This window comes from Sorex araneus, chromosome 11 (assembly GCF_027595985.1).
Source record: "Sorex araneus isolate mSorAra2 chromosome 11, mSorAra2.pri, whole genome shotgun sequence".
Classification (NCBI taxonomy): Eukaryota; Metazoa; Chordata; class Mammalia; order Eulipotyphla; family Soricidae; genus Sorex; species Sorex araneus.
The window spans coordinates 59,073,907-59,094,261 of NC_073312.1; the positions used below are offsets into that span (position 1 = coordinate 59,073,907).

The 20,355-nt window shown below is 41.5% G+C and overlaps 1 protein-coding gene across 1 annotated transcript in view; it reads left to right on the forward strand.

The window, feature by feature from the left end:
* Positions 1–293: 293 nt before the first annotated feature.
* LOC101555532 (protein bicaudal C homolog 1) overlaps positions 294–20,355 on the forward strand; it is a 344,568-nt gene continuing 324,506 nt past the window's right edge. The window contains exon 1 of the mRNA XM_055119361.1: positions 294–580. Within this exon, the coding sequence (XP_054975336.1) occupies positions 391–580 (190 nt within the window). The 5' untranslated portion in view covers positions 294–390. The remainder of the gene's footprint in view (positions 581–20,355) is intronic.

Genomic DNA, 20,355 nt, shown 5'->3' on the forward strand with positions numbered 1-20,355 from the left:
CAGGGGCCGCCCGCCCGCTCGCCGGCCGCCGGGCCAATGGGCGGGCGGCCGCAGGGGCGGCGCGCGGGGAGGGGGCGCCGGGCCCGGCGGATGGAGGCGCGGGCGGCGCGGCGCGCTCATTCGGCGCGGGCGCTGCGGGCGGGGGGCGGCGCAGCCACGGGCCGGGGACCTGGGCCGGGGCCCGGGGCGGCGGCGGGCGGCGTGGGCGGTGCCCGCGGCTGGGATGCGCCGGGGGCTCGGCGGCGGCGGCGGCGGCGCTGTGGGCGGCCGCGGGGGGACGAGCTAGCGCCGCGGCGCGGGGAGCGAGTCGAGCCCGGCCGGCGGGCGGAGGCGGCGGCGGCGCAGGCGGAGCGGCGGCCGCAGCCCGAGCCCGAGCGCCGAGCGCCCACCATGGCCGCCCAGGGCGACCCCGGCTGCCTGGCGGCCCAGTCGGACCCGGGCTCCAACAGCGAGCGCAGCACCGACTCGCCCGTGCCCGGCTCCGAGGACGACGTGGCGGCCGGCGCAGCCCTGCGCAGCCCCGCGTGGAGCGAGGAGCGCTTCCGCGTGGACAGGAAGAAGCTCGAGGCCATGCTGCAAGGTAGGCGCCCCTCTGCGCTCTCGGGGACGCCGGCCGACCCCCGCTGCCCCGGCCCCGCGGGACCCCCACCCCCGTCCCGCCCCGTCCCCGCGGGCCGCTGGGCCAGCCGCGAGTGCAGACCTCGCGGGACTCTCAAGTTCGCCCCGGCCTTCGGGACCCCGGTCACGGGGGAGGGGGGGCACCCCATGCTGACTTGATGGGTGCTCCAACGCCCAGGGCCCCCTCTGGACCAGCGCGCCCCGAGTGGTGCCAGTTTCAGCCTAGACTCGCGTGTCTGTTTCCCAGCCCGGGACGCCTGGGGTTGTAGCTGTTGTCCATTTCTGGCTCTGTTTCCCTCTTGTCAGTACCCACTTCCTCCAGCTGAGGGGCCTCGGCTCACTACTGGGAAATGCTCTGCAGATGTCAAGGCTTAAGGCGGGAGTGCCCGCCCCTCGCCCTCCACCCTGGCCTTAGCGGTGCGTGTGTGTGTGTGTGTGTGTGTGTGTGTGTGTGCATTGTGTGGCTGTAGCGGTGTGTGTGTGTGTGTGTGTGTCCGAATTGTGTGTATGTGCATTTTGTGGCCGTAGCGCGGTGTGTGTGTGTCCGAATTGTGTGTGTGTGTGTGCATTGTGGGGATGTTTTAGGGCGCCGCCACTATAGAGCAGGACAGTGTGTGTTCCTTTTTTGATAGGCCTAGAAAACACATCGGAGTCACACTTAGTTCATAAAAATCTTCTAGTAGTAATGTGGGTTTCTGATTTTGTCTTTCCCAATTTGGAATTTTTTTTTTTTAAACTTCCTAATTTAGGTGGTACTTTCCCGGACACAACAACTTTAGCTTTATTGAACCGGGAACAAATTCTGATTTCTAATGAGAGGATTGGAGTTTCCAGAGTGAATGCTAAACATCCAAGGTCATTTTGACCTTCCTTAAAAAAATTGTTCATTGCTAGTTTACCTCTAGCCACTGATGTGGATCATTTCCCTCATCTAGAGAAATAAAGTAGTTGAAAGGATTGTCATTCTTAAAATACTGCAGAGGACTTGGCATTAGTTTTACTGAAGGCTCCCGATGAAGATTCATTCAGTAGCTAGTGTCCTTATAGTAAGTGAGCATAGAGGCTTTCTAGCTTTCTTTTGTGGCTTTATGCAGAACTTATCTTGACTTTATCCATCACAGTATCCGACTATGGGAGCAATTTAGATGTCGATGGAAATGCAGTCACTTTTTAGAACAATTAAAGCAGGTTATTTTAAGAGAGAACAACATGTTTTCCAAAACAATAAAGTGGTGGAAACAAATAGCAAGAGTGTTTGGCAGGCAGTTTTAAATTTTTTGGATGAGCTACATATTCATCTCCCTTGTTCCTTCTTTTTATTGATAAATATCCCTAATGCTTACCATGCCACTTGGTTGCTCTCAGTTTGTTTCTATAGCCATGCTTTTTAAAAAATTATGTAACTTTCTTTGTGTTAGTGATAAACTGTTAGTGATAAACTGTTCAAATAAGGTCATTGCTATGTGGCTCTGCCTAGCAAAACTGCGTGTGCTTTAGTAACACAGTGTAGTTTTTTGTTCCATGCAGTTTATTTTTTTTGCCTACTTTCTGTGAACAAATAAATACAATTGGGAAGATTTTGTTGTGTGATTGCTTAGATTGAACTGGTACAGTGCTTATCCAGTCTTTTCTAAAAGTTACCATTCAAATATATTTTTTTTTAAATTTTGGGCCACACTGAGCAGTGCTCAGGGGTTACTCCTTTCTTGGCACTCAAGAATTACTCTGGGGACCGTAAGGGATGCCGATGATGGAACCTTGGTTGGCTGAGTGCAAGGCAAGTGCCCTACACACTGTACTGTCTCTGACTCCACAAGTCTCCTTTTTTTTTTTTTAACCTATGTTTGGAATGATGTGAAAGAGGAGTTCTGTTTTCGGCAGGGGCCACTCTTAGCGGTGCTTAGGGCTTATCCTGTCTGTGCTCAGGGGTCAGTCCTGAAAGGCTACTGGATATGTGGTACTGGGGACCGAACTCAGGTCATTTGTGTGCAGGGCAAACACCCTACCCCCTGTACTATTGCTCTGACCCTTAGGAGTCTTCTAATACCACTGTACCTTTTTTTTTGTTTTTTTTTTTGTTTTAGGGTCACACCTGACTGTGCTCGGGGGTTGCTTTTGACTTTGTGCCCAAGGATCATTCTTGGAGGGGCTCTGGGAACCCTATGGGGTGCTAGGATTGAACTCTAGTAGGCTGCATGCAAGGCAAATGCCTTACCCGTTGGACTGTCACTCTGGTCCTTACGGTACCTTCTTAACTGGCTAATCTCTTCGTACACAATGACAGTGTCGTTAACTTCTAGAAAGCCCCCATGTATAACCCGAACTGGAAAAGTGGATGTTTTTCCTTTCTTTTCTATTTTTATAGAAGTGGATTTCTTTTTGAATTAATTAATATCATTTAAATAAAGTGAAGTATGAATATGACATTTAAAAAGTGAGTTCTAGGCCTTTAGAAATCACATAGTCTGACATAAGATGGTTTAAGTCTACCTTCCAGTGAGTTTCTTTTACAGAAAATCTTAACATTGTTAACATTTCTATAGTGAAAATTTTACATATTTACCCCAGTCATTACTATTAGTGATTGAACACATATTTTGATCTGTCAAAATCACCAGGAAGTGAATTGTGACCTCAGTGAAAGTGAATTTTGAACAGTAAACATGTTAATATTGGAATGCAATGCAAAACCGAGGCATTTTTGCTCTGCATGCACCTTCCGAAGCCCAATTTGATAGAAGCACCAAATTGGAAGGAGTAAGACTTATTTTCTGAATTAAACTTAATCTTGTGCCTGGTTACTTTATACCCAGATGATTATTCTATTCATTTTGGGTTATTCGTTGTAGCCACTGGAATTGCTCACTCCTAGGTTCAAATCCCTGTGTTATATTAAAACAGTTCTCTGCCTCAATTTGCCCATCTGTTAAATGGGATAATTCGTTACTTTCTCTTTGATTTTTGTAAGAATTCCCTAAAAAGCTCAAAATTCCCATAATGGTGAAGAATAGCTTAATAGCTCTGAGGTTTCTTCTTTTGTTTTTTAAATTGTTATTGACATGGATTACACCATGGATGAAGATCTCTAGTGCCTATCACATTATCTGACATGTTGTATATGCTTAATAAATATTGGGAGAATAAAAAAATCACCCAATTTTGTAAAGGTAGACGTTAAATAGAGGACAAGGTAGGAAATCTGGAAAGTCAACAAATATTCTAATAATGTTAGAAATTCTTGGATGATAACTTTTACTTGAAAAGTTTCCAGTAAGTAAACTTTATATTTGCTTGGCTGGATTCCTGAGTATTGTGGGATTTGGATTTGCCATTTCCCTTTTTATCATTGCCTTAAGATACTCACAGGTTTCCAGCTGAAGTCAGGATAAATAAAGATTATCTGCCTTTAAGTCTACATAGTGCAAATGGGTGATTATAATACTTGGAATTTATTTCCAGAGACATTGTCCTGGGGTCAAGTTAATCTTTAATAGCTTGTATTTTTATTAGCAGAGAAATTCTTCCACGCGATGGACCAAAAATTCGGTGAGGTTAAAATATGGGCAGCAAGGTAGTAGTCAAAGAAATGAAAACCTTTCCTGGATAATCATTTATGTCCAAAGGAATTTATATGTATGTAAATCAGACTTAAAAATATGGGAAGAATCACTAATTTTTCTTATTTCCTTTTTGGTCACATAACTATTTTGGATCAATCCTGTAATAGGTAGCATTTTTAAATGTTAAATATCTTTAAGCATTTTTTACCTAAAAGAAGGTTTTTGATTTTATTTATTAACAACAGTTTTGTAAATGGAAATTGTTTTTCAAGTTTAGTGAAAGTTGTTGGGGTGGTTGGTCTCAAATATAGTGGACAGCATTGCTTAATAATATAGGATGATTTTAAATTTATTTAATTCTAGTATTTAGTGTTTATGTTTCATACTTCATGTGCGATAATGATGTTGAGTCATTTCACTCAAATGTGAGTTATGGTGTTTAAAGAGGGAGTAGAGTTGTCTTGGCTCAGAGCAAACTTTGGGAGAAAAGAAATCAATGGGACTGGGAGAGAACTCAGTGGGTTGTGTTCAGGCTTTGCATTTGGAGTCCTTGGTTCAATTCCTGGCACTGCATAGACCTCAAGCATTTCTGGATATGTCCAAAAAATGATAAGGAAACAACAACCCCCCTCATCCCAAATTTAAAAGCAAAAGAGAAACACAAATAAATGGAACAAAAGAGTGAGAATCACATTCATGGTGTTTGCCATAGTCTAGAGAGACATTTATTGAATTGATCACTGCATGACTATCACTGTCATCCCGTTGTTCATCGATTTACTTAAGCAGGCACCAGTAACGTCTCCATTTGTCCCAGCCCTGAGATTTTAGCAGCCCCTCCTTACTCATCTTTCCCAACGATTGGAGGCTCTTTTCAGGGTCAGATGAATGAGAATGAGACTGTTATTGTTACTGTATTTGGCATATCAAATATGCTGTGGGGAGCTTGCCAGACTCTTCCATACCTAGTCTATACATCTTACTAAGTAGTCTAGAGATCTTTCTGATCAAGAAAGACTTAAGACTAAAAAAAAAAAAACAGAAAAAGAAAGACTTTTTTTTCCCATAGAAATATTTATTCAGAATTACGGGAAAACAAAACATTAAAGCATAGAAATACATTGAACACAAGCATCTTGTTTGTTCTGAAATCTTGAAAAAAAACTTGTTTCTATTTACCTCAGGTAGATTTAGGCTGGCACTGTTTCAGGGAATCTCCATCCTTCCCAGAAGTGACCTTCTAGTCTTGGTGACAGGCTCCCCAGCAGGCCTGCCCAACCTCAGGCTACGCTATCTGAACACTGACACCTTCCCCCCATGCTGGAAGTCCTCATTTATTTTATTTCCTAAGTTCTGTTTGAGGGATGGGCCATTCTCAATTTAAAGATAAGAGACAATTAACATGAAAGCTTGTAACTGTATCACGGTGATTCAATAATAAAAAATTAAAAATAAGATTGGAGACAATTTCCAGAAAGATTAGTTTTATCATCACTCTTCCAGTAGTACCAACTGTTTCTTTCCCCATATCATAGGAAGTAGCCATGATATGGAAGTAGCCACATACTTATTTCCAGTGTCACCGTGCCATAGCCCCAATACTGTTTTTTTTTTAAATTTTTATTTTTTTAAAAATTTTATCATCATGTGGAAAGTTACAGAGTTCTCAGGTTTATGTCTCAGTTATACTGTATTCAAACACCATCCCTTCACCAGTGCCCATATTCCACCACCAAAATCCCCGGTATACCCCCCGCCCCCCACCCCAACTGTATAACTGATGAATTTCACTTTATTGTCTCTTCACCTTGATTACGTTCCATATTTCAACACAAAACTCACTATTGTTGTGGGAGTTATATCCCCAAACAAGATAACCCTAATAAGGAGGCATTTGATAATTAGTTTTCCATTAAAAGATTGTATGTTTTCAGATTTTAGAAAAGGTCGCGCGGCTGTGTTAGTGGCCGCACGGCTCGGATGTGTCCCAGTCCCAAATCCTGGAGCCCTGTTAGTTGCTGCTCAGTGTCGCCAGGGTTCCATCTGGAGAAGGTGTGCTGGCGGCACCTCCTCCTTCCGCGCCCCCCCCCCCCCCCCCGGTGTTGCTGGCCCCGATTCGGGTCCGGAGCATTGTCCGGGCCGCGTTGCTCACCAGAATGCCTGCCGCTTCTCAGCCCCAATACTGTTTTAAGTTATGACAGTCAAACACACTAGTGGCAGGCATTGATTTTCAAAGAGAAAACTGTGTTCTGTCACACTGGGTAATTCAACATGGTATGAGAGCTATTTATGAAAACTACTGAAACGCATCAAATAAATTTCCAGGTGCTTTTCTAAATGAAAAGAAAAAAATACTCTAGAATCGATTCCTTCGTATGAGCTGTATTCATGGACCAAAAGATGATTTAAATCACCCGCCAGCCACTGGTATCAAAGCAAAGGGTCATGAGCACAGTTACCTCTTGTGAGTCTGAGGACCACATTCTCTGAGGTTCAGTGATTTGCTAAGATCAACCAGATGATTCAGACTAGCAATAACATACTCCAATAACCTAGAATCCAGATGTGAGAATCATATATTCATATGGCCTTAGAAAAAGAAAGACTTAAGACAGCCTATTTTCAGGATATTAGATACTAGACACTTCAACCTCAAAGACTGACATTGAATTGCTAGAATTATAATTTCGCTGAAAAAAAATCTGTCGTAAAGTAAAAAGTGACATACAGGAACAAAGGAAATAGTTTGAAGGACTCGGCACATGATGAAATGTGCATAGCTCCTATTTCTCGGGTTGCCATAGCGTAAACCTCTGAGCTCTGTCTGGTGTCGCTCTGGTGGTCCCCAGCATTAGCGGCATGATGTCATCAGGCCTGACTACTGATCCATCAAGCCTGCACAGGTGAAGTGGGGTACTGCCAGGAGTGCTCCCTGGGTTTCTCAGCACTGTCGGGGAGCCCCTGCTGCCTGCTTCCCCCAAATAAAGATTTCTACTTACCAGTTAGGGGCATAGGTATTTTCAGAATTCTTTTCCTTGTGTTTCTCTATAGAAAGTAGGGAGTGTCACAAAGAGGAAATGACCTATTTTCATGCACTGAGGTTGACATCTGGTGGGCTTTTAAGATATTGCTCTTAAGGACTGTAACATCATATTGCATTTTTACAATAATTGGCAGAGTGGGAATCATTTACTGACGCTTGCTGGAGTAGCAGAACTAGCCACTAAAAATGTCATTTACACTTAACTGATTAAAAGTAATTACAGCAGCAATTAGGCTGTCTGCTTAATAAGACTTTATTTGTCTTAAGATTTGTTGAAGAGATTAAAAGTTTTTAGCTATTTCTGGTAGGACCAGGGAGAAATATGAAGTAAAAACTTTGTAAAAAATAGGACGATACTAGAAGTGAAGACAAATGGGTATGAAACTTACACTGGTATAGATTTCCAGTCAGTGTTTGCTTAAGTCTTTGAGACAGCAAGTGCAAGTCCAGTGCTTTATGCAGCTTAGTTAAGAGCTCAGAGCCCTGAGGCAGGTCTGGGTTTGAATCTTGTCGTTACTTTTTAATAGGGGGTATGGGAAAACTCATCACACGTAGCCCCCATTTTGAAATATGTTGTTAATAATAGAGTCCACATCCTGAGGTGGTTGTGAGGGTTAAGAGAAAAAGATATCCATAAAACATCAAAGTGCTGGCCACAGAGGAAGTGTTAAATAAGTTAATAATAACAGTAATCAATATAAACCATCAATTATAAAACATGCAGCCATATATTGAAAATACAATAAAATAAAACTTAGCAAATGAATTAAATGGGTCTATGATTAATGTGCGTGCCCATGTGTCTGGACATTATTACTGCCTTACCAGTGTTTTAGTCTGCTGAGTGTGTCTGTGAATATAGTAAAGAAAAACCATGTTGGCCACAGGTGCGAGTTTTAGATTTTGCTCAGAATGAGAGGGCTTTTTATCTTACTTAGTTGTAACTAATTTTGCTTGCCCTGAGAGGTTTTCATTTGCTGAGCCAAGCACTTCTTCCTGCATTTTCACTGATGACTAGCACAAAAAACCAGTCTCCCTTCCAGTTATGTGTCACTGGTGTCTTTAAAGAGGCTTCTTTGAAGGAATTGCTGTGCTTGAGTTCTATTTGCTCACCTGTATGGGGACAATAGTAATCCCAGTGTCTGTGAATGTTATGAGCATGAATCAGACTTCTCAGGCCCATGTTCTAGTATTCTAGAATATGGACACAGTAGCACGGCGCCCTATGATGGGTAAAGATTCTAAAACACTAAAAATAAAGAACTTCCCGAGATTTTTTTGGTAAACGATATATGTGAATTCTTTTTTATTTTATAGTTAAAGCATCCCTCTAATTAGAAAGTATGTTAGGGCAGATGTAATTGAATCAGAGTAGAAATGAATATTAAGATTGCTTTATAAATGGAATAAAAAAATTCATTTGAGGGGGACTGGCCAAAGAGTACAGCAGATAAGGCATTTCCTTTGCATGCTACAGACCTAGGTCCAAGTCCTGGCTTTACCTCTAGTCCTCTGCACACCACCAGGAGTAATCCCTGAGCATAGAGCCAGGAGTAAGCTCTGAGCATCATTAGGAGTGACCCCACCAAACAACAACAAAGAAATCCACCAAAGGGTGTGCATATTGGCAGTAAAGAGAGAGCTGCTGTCAGACCAGCTTGGTTTTGAGTCCTTAACTTTATATCTCTGAGAGTACTGGGCTGTGGACCTATGGTCCTGGGCTCAGGGATACGGAGAAAGAACTAGCTTTCTCCCAAATCTTGTAGCTTTCTCGGTAAATCTTCTCTCTGTGAAAACCTGTAGGGTAATGATCTAGTTGGTCATTGGTAAACTAAAACAGACAGAAAGGTTGGTCCGATCAGTGATTTTGTTGGGGATGACTGTATTTGACTGATAAATAGAAAATGGACTGACTTGATAATTCAAGCATTTATTTTCCTCATTGAACAAGAGGACCAGGTACCAGTTGCTGCTCAAAAGCATCAAGATGCTAGTGACTTCCCTTTGTGTTTCTGCCATCCTCGGCGTCTGACGGCATTGTTGTATGGCTAAGTTTTGTCTTGTGGTACTTCTGTGGTCTGTAGAGGATAAAGGAACAACAAGATTTAATTTTCATGATTTTTGCCTTTTGTGGGGAGGAGGGCACACCTGGAAGTGCTTGGTACACCCAGTACACTTGGTACACTCACACTCCTAGCTCTGTGCTTGCATATCCCCCCTGGCAGTGTCCAGGGGCCAGTATGTGGTGTCAGGGATGGAACCCAGGTTGGCCACGTGCAAAGCAAGCACCTTGAAACCTTGTACTAACTCTCTGGTCCAGAAGACTTTTGCCTTTTTAAGAGTGATAAGAGTTCTCTTTCCTGGAACTTTGGTTTCTGTTTCTTTGCCCAGACTTTGCTATGTGAGATTCTGGGATGTAACTTCTTTCCCATATTCTTTTTTTTTTTTTTTTTTTTTGCTTTTTGGGTCTCACCCAGCGATGCTCAGGGGTTATTCCTGGCTCTGCACTCAGGAATTACTCCTGGCGGTGCTTGGGGGACCATATGGGATGCCGGGGATTGAACCTGGGTCGGCCGCATGCAAGGCAAACGCCCTACCCGCTGTGCTATCGCTCCGGCCCCTCCCATATTCTTTAGTAGAAGTAGACAAGGAAGAATCGGAGTCAGAATGGATACTGAGCGATCCAACTCAAAGCTTTTCCATTGTGGGCAAAGCAGAGGGCTTGTAACCCAATATTTCAAGATCTGACTGAAGCAACAGTTTAACAGTAGCAGAAAGATCTTGGCATAGAAGATCTAGATAATTCCTAGATTGGAATATTTAGTAATAATAAATGTAGTGGTACTTTATAACCAGGGAAAAGAACCTAAATTCCCAGAGAGGATTTAAAGTTGTCCTCATCTTGTTATTTCTTCTACAAGTGGAACTTGGCATATTTAAGTACTATAATCATTCCTTTACCCTCCACTCTTATCTCCAGGTCTGGTGGTTTTTTATTTGTTTTTGGGCCATACCTGGTGTTCCTTGGGCATACTCTTGGCTTTTCATTCAGGCATCATTCCTAGTAGGATTCTGGGGATCAAATGGGAGGCTTCTGATCCAACCTTGGTTGACTGGATGCAAGGCAAGCACCCTACCTATAGTATCTCTCCAGCCCTGCCTTTTCCCCCCCATGAAAACAAAGTAGCACAATACATATACCCATTTTACCTTTAGTTATTCTAAGGTATCTTTTCTCTCCTTTTTTCCTGCCATTTTCAACTTACTTTCAGAATAAATGGGTTCAATATACTGAATACTTTTAATATTTTTGCCCTTTTAACTTTTCTTTTTCTTATTTTCTTATTTTTTTTTGGCGTTTTGGGTCACACTCGGCGATGCACAGGGGTTACTCCTGGCTCTGCACTCAGGAATTACTCCTGGCGGTGCTCAGGAGACCATATGGGATGCTGGGAACCGAACCTGGGTCGGCCGCGTGCAAGGCAATTGCCCTACCTGCTGTATTATCACTCCAGTCCCCTTTTAACTTTTCTTGGATTGATAATTGTAGCACCATTTGTCCAGCAAAGCTGGATATTCTTCAGAAGGCAAAGTCATTTTGGAGGCAGTTTGATAGAATTATTATCGGTCTTGTGGCATCATTAGCCACATGAAATTGTCCAGAATGATAAATTAATAAAAAATATCGATTGACTCATCCTTGGCTTATTCTAATATTATTAAAATGCATGGAGCGATAATAGTAAAATACATATTCCTTTTTGCCAGATGCTTAATAAACATCCAGAGACAAAACATGAGATTAGTGTTAATTTGAAATGACTTTTTGCAGGGTGTGTGGATAATTTTGGCAAGAAACGCTACTTATATTGCAAAAGCCACCACATTTGATTTTTAATCCTGTGGTATTAGCATTTATGGCAGTATGAAAAATGCACAAACCATTAATAGGGACATTTTGTGGAAGTTACTCATTTATAAGTCTGTTTCCTACCCACTAATTTCCTCATTATGATAAGTGATGAAATCATTTATATTTCTAACAGTTTTTAAATCCCATTGCCATTTGTGATGTTGGCATATATTTTAGAAAATAATTCTTTCTAGCTATGAAGTTGTTGATTATGGTGAGATAAACTGTATATAATTTTGTAATTTGAATTGATCCGGAACTTAACTGCATTTCTGTATGAGAGGTGAATTATAGGTCTTGCAAATTAGCAATTTTTTTCTGATTATAAAAGCAGTTGAGGGGTTTGAACTACAGAAGTAAAAGCTATAAGAAGAACTGTAAGAACTAAAGAAGTTTGGACTACAGATTTAAAAAGAATAGTCAAAGGTAAAAGTCATCTCTGAGTACAGAATCCAGTAATAACCACTAATAATATTATGTGAACCTTTCTCTAATCACTAAAATATAGGTGTACAATTTATTTTTTCCACATCTGCTGCATTCTTACCACATGTCAGGTATGGTGTTAAATGCTGGGGATGCCAGCATAGCCTTGCTACATTTGGCCCTTGACCTGTCTAACTTGTGTCCCTTAAATTCTAAGCTGGAGTAAAATTTTCATTCTTTTCAACTATTTTTTTTTTATCATGGCTACTTTCTATTTCGTTCAAGATTCTTATAAAGCACGGTTCAATTTAAATTTAAACGAAATTCTATTGGATTGGTTTTTTTTTTCCTGCTGTTTTTTGTTTATTTTGGGGCCATGCTGGCAGTGCTTAGGGTCTTCTTCTGGCTATGTGCTCAGGGATCACTCCTGGCAGGTTCAGAGGATCCCGTGAGGTGCTGGGGATCGAAATTGCACTGGCCCCTATTTGAGTGTTGTTTGGGTCAAACCCAGTGGTGCTTCTCGGAGGCTGCTCAGGGTGTGGAGTCTCGGTATTGCTCTCTACAGTGCTGGGGCCAGCGGGAGTTGGGGAAACTTGTGGTGCTGAGAATTGAACCCAGGATTCCTGAATGCAAAGCATGCACACCAGCACTTTGAACTGTATCTTCAGCCCCAAACAACTTGTTTTTTTTTTACTTTCCCCCCCTTCACCTCTTTTATAACTCTCAAAACATCAAAGAGGCAGGAGGAGTTTGAGTTTTTCTGGCTCTGCTTTAAAACATGGCTTTTTGTTTCATAGGTAAAGAACAGTTTTAAAATTGACTTGATAATCTTTCTTTGACATTTATGCGGTTTAAATATGACAGTTTAAAACTTTGCTTTTGGTTTTGTTTTTTAATTTTGATTGTTGGGCCACACCTGGTGGTACTCAGGGCTTCTTCCTGGCTTTGTGCTCAGGCATGGCTCCTGGTGGTGCTCAGAGGACCAGAGGCAATGCCAGGAATTGTACCTAGGTCGGCACCATGCAAGGGACTCCTGGAGGAGTCAAGAAAAAATAAAGCCATATGCAAGGTAAATGCCCTACGTGCTATTTATTTTTTCTGGCCTCCCCAGTTTTCAACATTTTAAATGGCCAGGCAGTAGGAAGAGCTTAAGGTTTCTGCTGTTAATTGCTTGAGTTTCAAGTACTCGCTCTATCATTTATTAATCTTGTGATCTGTGGACGTGTCTTCTGTGTGCTTTTTAGTCTTTCCACTTTAAGGGAGGGGTATGTGTGTGTGTGTGTGTGTGAAAGAATCTGCTAAATCTGAGGGCTGGAAATACTGTCTGCAAGCCACTCTGTGATAGGTACAAAGCATATACTTAAAAATGGCAAATGATGAATATTAATATTGTTGCCCCAAGAAATTTTGTCTAGAACTCTCTATCCTTCATTGTCATCATAGGGAGAATTCTTACTAGTGGTATTTTTAGGCAAAGGGTGTGGGCGAATTAAACCTATTCATACTATATGCAAATATCTTTTTTTGAAAAGGATTGTAGGTTATGCAGAAGAGGCAACAAAATTATCTGTTGCTTCTATCTGTGATCACATATCCTAGATGATTTGAGTTGAAATTGTCAGAAATTACTGATTTGCCAGTCCAGAGTTGCTCTCTTCCGCCAATTCTCTTGTATATTTAACTAAAAAATCTGAGTAATGTCTATCTTACCCTGTTAGAATGTCTGTGAATTAATACTCCTTCTATTTAAGTCATTAAAAAAATAGATGCAGGCACAAGAAAATGGAAAAATATAAAATATTCCATGCTCATGATCAAAAGCTTAACATTGTTAAAAAGGCCACTGTACTTCAAACATTATTATCAATGCAGTCATCAAAATTCCAATGGCATTCTTCCAGGTCATAAAACAAAAAACTACTAAAATTTTATGGAATCATAAAACTAACCAACTAGCTCAAGTAATTCTGAGAGAAAAAAAAAATATGAGAGGCACTGCATTCCGAGAGTTCAAACTGTTCTTTAAAGCTATAGTAAGCAAAACTGTGTGGTAGTGGAATGAAAATAGATTAGAAATAGAATTAAGATTCCAGAAGCAAAACCTCAGATAAATGGACTGTTAATTTATGACAGTGATTCTATGTACAGGAAGTGGAAAAAAGAAGGATTATAAGAAATGATGTTGAGGAAAACCGATAGCCTCAGCTAAGAAAATGAATTGGTTCCAACTCAGATTATGCACAAAAATAAGTTCAAAATGGATTGAATACTTTTACGTTAGGATAGCATAAAAGTTCATAAACTATTTCAAGAAAAACATAAGAAGAACTCTTGAAGATAATAACTGTTTGAGGTGTCTCCTGGTTTGACTCCATTGGCAAAGAAAACAAAAGCAAAAATAAGCAAATGAGACTATGTGAAACTAAAGTTTCTGTGCCTCAGAAAAACTGTGGATAAAATGAAGAAAGATTACTGGAACAAGGTGTCACCATGCATTTGATGAGGGGTTAATAACCAAGATAAATAGGTCAGTCACAAAACTCAGCATCAGACAAATAGCCCCATCAAAAAATAGAAGAGCAAAACAGATACTTCCTCAAAGAAGACCAGTTGGCTTCCTTAAAACTTTCCATTATTTCTGATTATCAGGGAAAGGCAAATAAGATGACAATGAGATGCCACCTCACCTGATTTTCTGTTCAGAAGGTCAGAACCAGTCAGTGTTGGTGGGAATGTGGTGAAAAAGAAATCCTCATTCACTGTTGATTGAACTCTTGTCTGGTTCAGTCTCTGTGGAAAATAGTATGGAGACTTCTCAAAAAAGTAAAAATTGAACTGCCATGTAACCCAATGATTCTGCTCCTTGGTACCTATCCCAAGAACACGAAACACCAATTTGAAAAGGTCTATGCACACCTGTGTTCTTTGCAGTGCTATTTATAGTAACAGAGGTCTGGAAGCAATACAGATGTCCAAAAACAGATGAGTGGATTAAGAAACATCTATGTACTCAATGGAATACTACTCAGTTATAAAAAATGATAAAACCTTAAATTTTGCTCAATTTTGATGGAATCCAGGGTGTCATATTAAGCAAAATTAGTCAGATGGAGAGGTACAAATGCAGCATGATCTTACTTATATGACATATATAAAAGGACAGCAAAGAAATGGACAGTCTCCATTGAAAACAGACCATTGGACTAATAATGCAATTGAAGTTACCAGGTGGGTGTGTGAAGAAGTGTTGAGAGTGAGAGGGAAGAGTATTGGAGGGTTTTTGACACTTGATGTTGGGGATAACTTTGTACACCAAAACAAACATGATTGTAGCCTTAAAAATATGTTACCTTAAAAATAATAAAGTATTAAAAAATCGCATAAAATAACATGGAGATATTGTGTAAAATGGCAAACTTCTAGGACCTTCTTAGAAACTGTGTGTGTTTTTTGTTTTTTTTTTTAGGCTTAAGTGTGGTGATAGAAACCTGACTTAGGAAAGAATCGTGAAAATCAAATATAGACTAAGATGATCCAGATTCTTTTCTTTCTTTAATTTGCTTTAGTTTTGAAGCTGGTACTTTTACATCTTGAAGTATTTTAGTCTAGAGAATATAATTTATAACTTGCAGTGTTGTAGAGTTGCTTGTTGTAAGGCACTTGAGGGGAAGAGCATATGTGTACTCCTATGGAAATGAAAGTTTTTTTTTATTGCACAGTAAGCTCAAATACGCTTATTTCTATAGAGTACTGTTAAGTTAGATGAAATAGACACCAATTAATATATTATGAAGTAAGTTAAAAGCAAATTTTTGTTGTAGAAAGTAAAAAAGTAGTGAAACAGATTTTTCAAAACATCTTTTTTCGGGGGGGCGGTGCTATACCTGGCTTTGCTTAGTATTTACTCTTGGCTCTGCTCTCAGGGATCACACTTGGTGGGGCTCCAGGGACCACATGGGGTGCTGGGGATTCAACCAGGATTAATAGCATGCAAGGCAAGTACCCTGCCTTCTGAATGATTCTCCAGCCCTGGAAACATTGTTTTTTTTTTTGGGGGGGTACCTCCCAAGTGTTGCTCCAGAATTCCACTGGGGGCCTCACTATTGGATGCAGTGCTGCTCAAATCTTGCAGTGCCACGAATGCCCAAGTCATGCTAGTGGTGCTGGGGCCCTCCAAGACTGCACTTGGTGGTGCTTGGGGGACCATGTGGTGCCATGGATTGAACCACGGTCGGCTGCATCATGAGGCAAGAGCCTTAACTGTACTATGTCCCTGGGACTCAAAATGACAGTGATTCAGATTGTTTTGTTTTGTTTCAGTTCTGGCTCAGAGGTAACTTCTGGTGTGCTGCTTAGGGACCCATGTGCTCACAGGGCTTGGACCTGGGACTCTCGTATGCAAAGTGGGTGCTCATCCCGTTGAACCATCTCTGGCGGGAGATGATACTTTTGAAAACAGCACTTAGTATGTGTGAGAGATTCTGGTGCTTTCTGCCTGTGCTTAGCCTCTCACAGAATACCTCTCGCAAGTACACATGCCATTCGTTGTAGTATGTGTTCTATAAGCAAAACTGTAAACTCTTTAAACATGGAGGCCTTTTCTTTGTTTTTTTTCGGTTTTAAGTGGAGCTAGACTCTAGTTCTCTTAGGTTGTTGTAGCATCTAAAACAGAGTTCTCACATTTATTTGGCTTACTGATAACTTTGCAGAAAACAAAAACTGCAGTTACCCCCTGAGCTGGAAGCACTTGAGACTGGACTCTGGAGAGTGCCTCTACCCCGCCAAGCCCCCTGCCCTATGTGGTGCAGCCACTTTAGGAAAGACTGATTTAAACTTTTATACAGTATGCAGGTTTCAAATCTGAATCGAGGATGAAAACTGTATCTCAGGATAGTTTTCATGGTTTCCCATTTTTCTCCATAAGTATAGAGGAAGTGTGGGGGTGCGCAGGGAGGAAGGTTTGAATTCTCAGTGAGAGTGCAGCTGTTCCAAACTGCTGTCTCTGGAAACTCTGATTCCAGAGTTTTCTGTTTCCTCCTTTGTAAAATGGGGATGATAAGTATTTTTCCTAGGATTATGGTAAGGATTATAGGATGATGTGGGACTGACTGGAGAGATAGTACATTGGGTAGGGTGCTTGTCTTGCATGAGGCTAATCTGGGTTCCATTCTGGCCACCACATGAATAGACTTTTTGCATCCCTAGGGTTTTTGCAAAAATTAAAAACTATAAAAAATATTAGGGGCCAGAGAGATAGTACAATGGATGTGGGCATTTGCTTTGCACACAGCTAACTCGCGTTCAATTCCTGGCATCCCATATGGCCCCCTGAGCAGTGTCAGGAGTGATTTCTAAGCCCAGAGCCAGGAGTAACCTTTGAGTATTGCTGAGTGTGGACCAAAAACTGGAGGGAAAAAAAAAGATTGTATGATCATGTTTATAAAGTTGGCTCATAGTTGGCCTGTGTGTTCCTGGCCTATATGTTTCAAATTCATCTCCAGTTTCTGGTTCAGTCCTGTGAAAATAGCACCACCATGTTTACAGTATGAACGGCCCATGGTGGAGCTGGACTGAAAACTGCCTCATTTTGGGTGGGGGACCTGGCGCTGATTTCATGGAATCAAACTCTAAGGCTGGGGAATGTGTTTGGCCTTAAGAAACACCAGCATCTTACATCATTAGTGAGGCAGAGGAATTCTCTTTACACAAGATGATCTTTTTTTACCATCAGTCCAGGGGCACTGTAGAATATTGCAATATTAAGTGAGTACATTAGTGTGAAGTTTTTTGATAAGGATATACAAAATTTAACTGATTGAAATTTGAGTAATTTGTGTCTTTTTTTTTTATAATTTGTGGTTTTGGGCCACATCTCCTGCTCAGGGGTTACTCCTGGCTCCACACTCAGGAATTACTCATGGTAGCGCTCAGGGAACTGTCGAAATCGGATTGACTGTGTGAAAGACAAATGCCCAACCACCAATACTATTGTTTTGGGTCCAAGTAATTCAAATCAGGTGTCTGATATGGATTTGTTTTCCACCTTGAAAGTTATCAATATAATTATCAGTATATCAGCATATTCAACTTAGTTGACTAGTATATTTCAATCACAATCAGGATCATGAAATTCCGTTAATCATCAATTTCTTGAGTGGGCTCAGTAACCTCTCAATTCGTCCTTTCCCTGAGATTTTAGAAGTCTGTCTCGACTCGGCCCTCCCAACGATGTTGCACTGAAGGCTCTTTTGGGGTCAAGGGAATGGGATCCAGCTTGTTACTGGATTTAGCATATGAATACATCATGCGAAGCTTGCAAGGCTGTCCCATGTGGGCAGGAAACTCTCAAAAGCTTGCCAATTTCTCCCAGAGGGAGAAGTAGGCTACAAAATATAAGTAGGCTTCTGGGAGCTCACTTTTAAGTCTCTGGATGTTGGCTGTTGATGGGTACACACACCTGGGTTCCTCTGCCGGTTCCTTCATGCGTGAGGCCCGTCCGAACGTGTGGAGAGGGGCCTCCAGCATGGCTGTAGCTAGGTTCCGGTGTTCTTCGGCCACTGGGAGCTCTGCTTGGGGTGGGGAGGGAAGCTGGAGCCCATCCCCTCCGAGGGGCTCTGGGGAAGACAGCTAGGCGTGCGGGCAAGAGACTCTCTTCAATATTGTTGAAAATACAAGGTTTATTTTGTGGGGTGGGGAGCCACACACCTGACTATGCTCAGGGCTTCTTCCTGTCTCTTGTCTCAGGGAACACTCCTGACAGGCTTGAAAGACCATGTGGAATATTGGGGATTGAACCTGTGTTGGCCACATGCAAGGCAAATACCCTACCTGCTGTACTATCACTCCAGCCCCCTAGATTTGTTTCTTTTACATAGTAATACATTTCCAGATGCTCGTTTTAAATGTAAAGTTTAAAGTATCTCAGATAAGAGATTTTTCATTCCTAAAATTCCTTTTGTGTTACCTTGTTCATTCACTAGGATCCTCACTAGACTCTTTTGGGATATGGGAACTTAAGTCATCTCAAATTGGGTGACTGGGAGTCTGGTGTCTCCATTGCGTGACCAAGTTTTGCCACTGATGCTGTCACCAGGGACAAGTCATTTAACATCTCGGAGTTTTGGCTTGTAGCCCCTCCCCAAAATACTTTCCAGCTCTGGTTTTCCACATCTTTTTTACAGCATGCCATCCATTAGTAACCGAGCATATGGTGTTGGAGGCTGACAGCTCTATGGATGTGAATAGGAATTTATCTTGATCTGTACCAGCATCCGCATGTTCCCAGCAAATGGGAGGTTTGTGGAGTGAGGGAACTTGGAGTATCTTGGCTTTCAAGAGACTCACAGAAGAGCTTGCCATGAGCTCTGCTTTGGTGTCTGCTCTGACCTTCAGGTTAGTAGGGCCCTATATCTTGTGAGCCAAGTGTTGACTAAATTTTTTCCTGTAGTAGCTGAGAAAGAATATCATAGTAAATCCTAGCTAAGACTTACAGATAATTTACGGTTTAAGATGAACACAAGAGCGCATGTGCTCATATCTTTGAATAGCATCTTTTTGTCACATTTCCCCTCCTCTGCCAATGTTTTCAGTCTTCATATGCTGGGATTTATACCTGTCATCTAAACCCTATCTTCTGCTGCTGCTTCTTTCTTCCTCCTCCTCCTCTTCCTCCTCCTCCTCCTCCTTCTTCTTCTTCCTCCTCCTCTTCCTCCTCCTCCTCCTCCTTCTTCTTCTTCTTCCTCCTCCTCCTCCTCCTCTTCCTCCTCCTCTTCTTCTTCTTCTTCCTCTTCCTCTTCCTCTTCCTCCTCTTCCTCCTCTTCCCCTTCTTCCTCTTCTTCCCCTTCTCCTCCTCCTCCTCCTCCTCGTCCTCCTCCTCCTCCTCCTCCTCGGTTACTTCTGGCTCTGTACTCAGGAATCACTCCTGGCAGTGCTTGGAGGACCATATGGAATGCCAGGGATTGAACCCAGGTTGGCCACTTACAAGGCTTACCCTTACCCGCTGTACTATCGCTCCAGCCCTAAACCGTAGCTTCTTAATCTGTGGGCTAGGCTACTGAGCATGGGGTTTGCAAAAATTTGTTTTAAACTGAATTTATGATTTACTATCAGCAGATGATTTGTATACCTACTTTATATACGAGGGGTCATGCTAAACTTCCTTGGGCAAAAAGGAGTTGTGTGTAGAAAAAGTGTAAAAAGCCCTGATTTAAACCACTGGAGAGAAATTGTGAAAAGTAACAGTCTTTATTTGAATAAAATTCTCAGAAAGGCATATGCATATTCAAATTTTATGTATTCTCAGTATTGTTTTAGTTGCTCATTAATTATTGAGAACACACTAGTCTTGCACCAAAGGCCACTAAAATTATCTATACTTTGAACTGGTCTCTATTATACTTTGAATTTTTGCTGTGAAGTACTATTTAAAGTCAATATTGAGCAACACTTTATTGTTTTAATTGCTTGGTTATAATTATTGAAAATAAAAATATATGCTTAGCTTAGTTTTTATTGGAGAATCTATGAATGAACTGTTTAATGTGAGAAATTAAAAAAAATTTATATGGGAAACAAAATTTAAGATTGGATAGAACAAGAAAGAGTTTTTGCTTTTTTCAGGGCTCTGCAATATAATAAATATAGATAGCAGTTTATTTCACTTTAACAGAGGATTGCTTTAACAGAGGATTACTCTCAGTAAATGAACATCTGAGATGCATTACCTATGGACTTTGCTTGAGCAAGTGAAAACTACTACGTTTGAGCAACAAACCATTATATGAATGGTTTATATA